Source organism: Sinocyclocheilus grahami, unplaced genomic scaffold (genome assembly GCF_001515645.1).
Source record: "Sinocyclocheilus grahami isolate Dianchi unplaced genomic scaffold, SAMN03320097.WGS_v1.1 scaffold58.1, whole genome shotgun sequence".
Lineage (NCBI taxonomy): Eukaryota > Metazoa > Chordata > Actinopteri > Cypriniformes > Cyprinidae > Sinocyclocheilus > Sinocyclocheilus grahami.
In genome coordinates this window covers 1,290,096-1,293,581 of record NW_015505237.1, presented here as the reverse complement: position 1 = coordinate 1,293,581, position 3,486 = coordinate 1,290,096, and the positions used below count along the sequence as shown (strand labels likewise).

At 37.7% G+C, this 3,486-nt stretch overlaps 1 protein-coding gene across 1 annotated transcript in view; it reads left to right on the top strand.

The window, feature by feature from the left end:
* LOC107584327 (protein FAM49A-like) overlaps positions 1-3,486 on the top strand; it is a 31,901-nt gene that overhangs the window by 14,862 nt on the left and 13,553 nt on the right. The window contains exon 3 of the mRNA XM_016270904.1: positions 1,521-1,601. Coding sequence (XP_016126390.1) covers positions 1,532-1,601 — 70 coding nt within the window. The 5' untranslated portion in view covers positions 1,521-1,531. The remainder of the gene's footprint in view (positions 1-1,520; positions 1,602-3,486) is intronic.

The following is a 3,486-nucleotide window of genomic DNA, read 5'->3' as shown; positions in this document are numbered from 1 at the left end:
CAGACAGACAGAGACAGACAGACAGACAGACAGACAGACAGACAGACAGAGACAGACAGACAGACAGACAGGCAGACAGATAGAGACAGACAGACAGACAGATTCAGACAAACAGACATAGACATATAGGCAGAAAGAAAGACTGTTATATACTTTAGACCAGGATTTGGCTGGTGATTTTGATGACGAAAGCTTCAGATAGAGAGAGAGTACAGGCGGGAGAGGTGATGTGGTCCAGTCATGGAAACAGGGCTCTACGGGTGGTTGCCAGGAGACAGGCAGAGCGGGATATATTGCCTCTTAAGTGATAAACAGGCTGAGAGGAGCCATCTTTGCGTTGTGTGCCATAAGTGAAGGATATGGCTTGATATGAAAGATTTAAAAGCCTAGATATGTAACAGCCAGATTCTTATTTCGAACACTGCCAATATGCGCATTTGTGTCTCTTGGGAAATGCCATGATAGGTTTTGTGTTATCATCAGTGCCACGATAATCTAGCTATTTTATTTCTTGAATGTTTCTATATACTAGTCTGTCCAGAATTGTTCCTCTATTGCAAGTTTTTATTTGTACCATTTGGTGTCCATTGCCAACTGCAGCTGATATTTAGTGCATGCAAACTGATTTAACAAACAAAATGGTTATATTGACGGTACAACATTATATTCTAACCAAATGCAATGCAATAAAGCAACAAGCAGCAAAAAAACATTTATTCTAAGAAAATAAGAGTTTTTGTCAATCACTTAGTTTCTGTTTCTGTTATGTTGAGCTGGTTAGCCCCGCCCATGGTGAAATCTCATTGGTCCAAAATCATACTTCACAATGACTGATTATCTATAAATGTGTCATGTCACATAAGCATTTTTGCTTTCAGTATGGACAGTCAGATTTGCTATAAACGTTGAGTCAGAGCTGGTTAGGACAGGCAGACCTCAGCTATGTGCTACTACACAGTGTTAATGTGAGTTCATTTACTATTACCATGCCATTATATTAAGTTACTGTACATCTCGTCACTTGATGCCAGATCACCACCAAAAGGTGTTTGTTCCTGCTTGTGCGGTTTGTGTCATGATCTCTTTTTTTTATTACTGCTCTTTTCCTGTATTATATTCAAATGCTGCATTGCAACAAACAACATAATATTCACATCTTTAAAGGCATGCATTCATTTTTACCACACTGCAGCAATGAAGAAAAGAAAGGAAAATGTATAAAAAAAATAAAAAATTCTGTCCCCACAACAAACACTGTATTACAGCAGTTACAGCACTTTGTCAGAAGGATTATTTTGTTGAATTATTTCAGACACAAACAGCCTCTTTTATTACAGTTTACCCTATGAAAAAACTAGCAGCATTTTTCAGCTTTATGCAATGCACAGTCTGGCTCTTACCACAGCATATGACAAAAGTTTTTGTAGAGAAAATACTCACTGACAGTCTAGGAGTCTTGCTAATGAGTATCATCTAGGTTGTATTCCTTTGTACTGTATGTATTTGTCTTCCTTGCCCAGGTTTGCCAGCCATGGGGAACCTCATTAAGGTCCTTGGCAAGGATTTAGAGAACTGTCCTCATTTTTTCCTGGATTTTGAAAGTAAGTTTTTCGCTGGTGTACGGTGTGTGTATGTGTGCTCGGATGTGTGTATGTGTGTGTGATTGGAGATGGAGCTATCAGGGTTGGAGCAGGTGTAGACGCATCCTCTATGTGGATTAAGACAGACTGAAGTTTTTTTTTGCTTTTGGAAACTGTTTCTTTTTGCTCTCTTCACGATTGTGTTCACTCGTTTCCATTTATGTATAGAAAGAGAGCAGCAAGAAGGAGTTTCAGTGTGACCATGTGACCATATCAACATCGCCCGAGAATCTCGAACACCTAAAGTCCATCCCACACCCTATACGCCCCGACCCCCCATCCCAGACTCCACGCACATTCACACGAACACACACCCAACACCAGACACATGTCTGCCACATCTCCCATGACCCACATGCTTCTCCCTTCTCTCTGTTCCAGGGGGATCATGGGAAATCTCCTGAAACTGCTGGCTTGCACCGAACTTGAGCATGGCCCAATAGTTTTCCTTGACTTTGAACGTGAGACCATCAGCTTATGTTTTGAGTTTGCTTTTCTTTCCCGTTTGATCATGGTTCCTCCTCATTCGCTGTCCTCTATATTTTCACTTCCTTTTCTCCGCCATCCCTCTGTTTGTGCATCAATGCCTGGCATTCAAGTGTTTTTCGGTGACCTCAATTTGTGACGTGACTTTTTTTGCGCTCCTCTCCAGGTTGGCTGTGATCCGCTGAACTAAAGATTGTCGTACGAATGCCATGCTTTTTTTTTTTTAGCAGTTAGAGCGGGATGGAAAGCATAATCACATAACACTTAACTTATCTCCTCTTTTTCACCTAAACCTTTGCAGACTTATAAAGTGCGTTGGCTCCATAATCTGTTCCTGTGTGTCCTGTGCATCTGGATGTGTGTGTGTGTGTGTGTGTGTGTTGCGTGTGTGAATGCATTATTAACCAGTCTGAGGATTTAAGGAAGTGGGAATGGAAGCTGCCTATTGACCTATTGACCTCAATTTCCTTTTTCTCTGATGTCGTGTTCCCTTTTAACCCTTACCTAAGCACTTCTCTCCCTCCTGAGTAATCCTTCCTTTTATGACACCTCTAACAGCTACATGCCTAACATCTCCTTTTTATGGAGGAAATAAAACTCCTGTCCCTCAAGTGTGAGAACCCGGAAGACTTAGAGTGGTTGTTGTCCAGTCTATAACATAAAATGTAGGCTGTCCTTGCTCTAAGAATATAATTGGTTGGAGACATTCTTGAAGTGACACAAGACACAGTGTAATGCATTTGTCTGTAATACATTATAGGACCAATGACATCATTTTCTTTCAAATATATTGATCTGAATACACCTCTTGTATGATGGACATCTGTTCTATTTCCAAATGTTGATTTTTTAATGTAAAAAAATGTCTCTAAAATAAAAAAAGTTAAATAATAATGATAATCTTTATTATTTCTTTAAAATTATTTTATATTATTAATAAAATATATTATAATTGGTGTAAACAACATGTTACCAAGACAAGACAAGAAAACCATTAAAAAAAAGAAATAATAATCACAGCGATGACCCATGTAGACTTGTACAACATTTAAGTTTCTTAAAAATATCAGATAATTTGACAAGGCAGAAAGTTTGGTTGTCAAAAGTCAAACTGCTAAAACGTAATTGTATTCAAGAAACACTCTCAAAAAATATATATAATAATAATGCTATATAAAAAGATCTGTTACTTTAAAAAATTTTTGAAAATTATAATTATTACTTGCATGCATTTAAGGTGTAAGGAAAATATGTAAAATACTTTTCTTGATGGTTATATCACATGATTTAAGTAATGTTATAGTAATTTTAAGTAACACACACACACATATATATATATATATATATATATATATATATA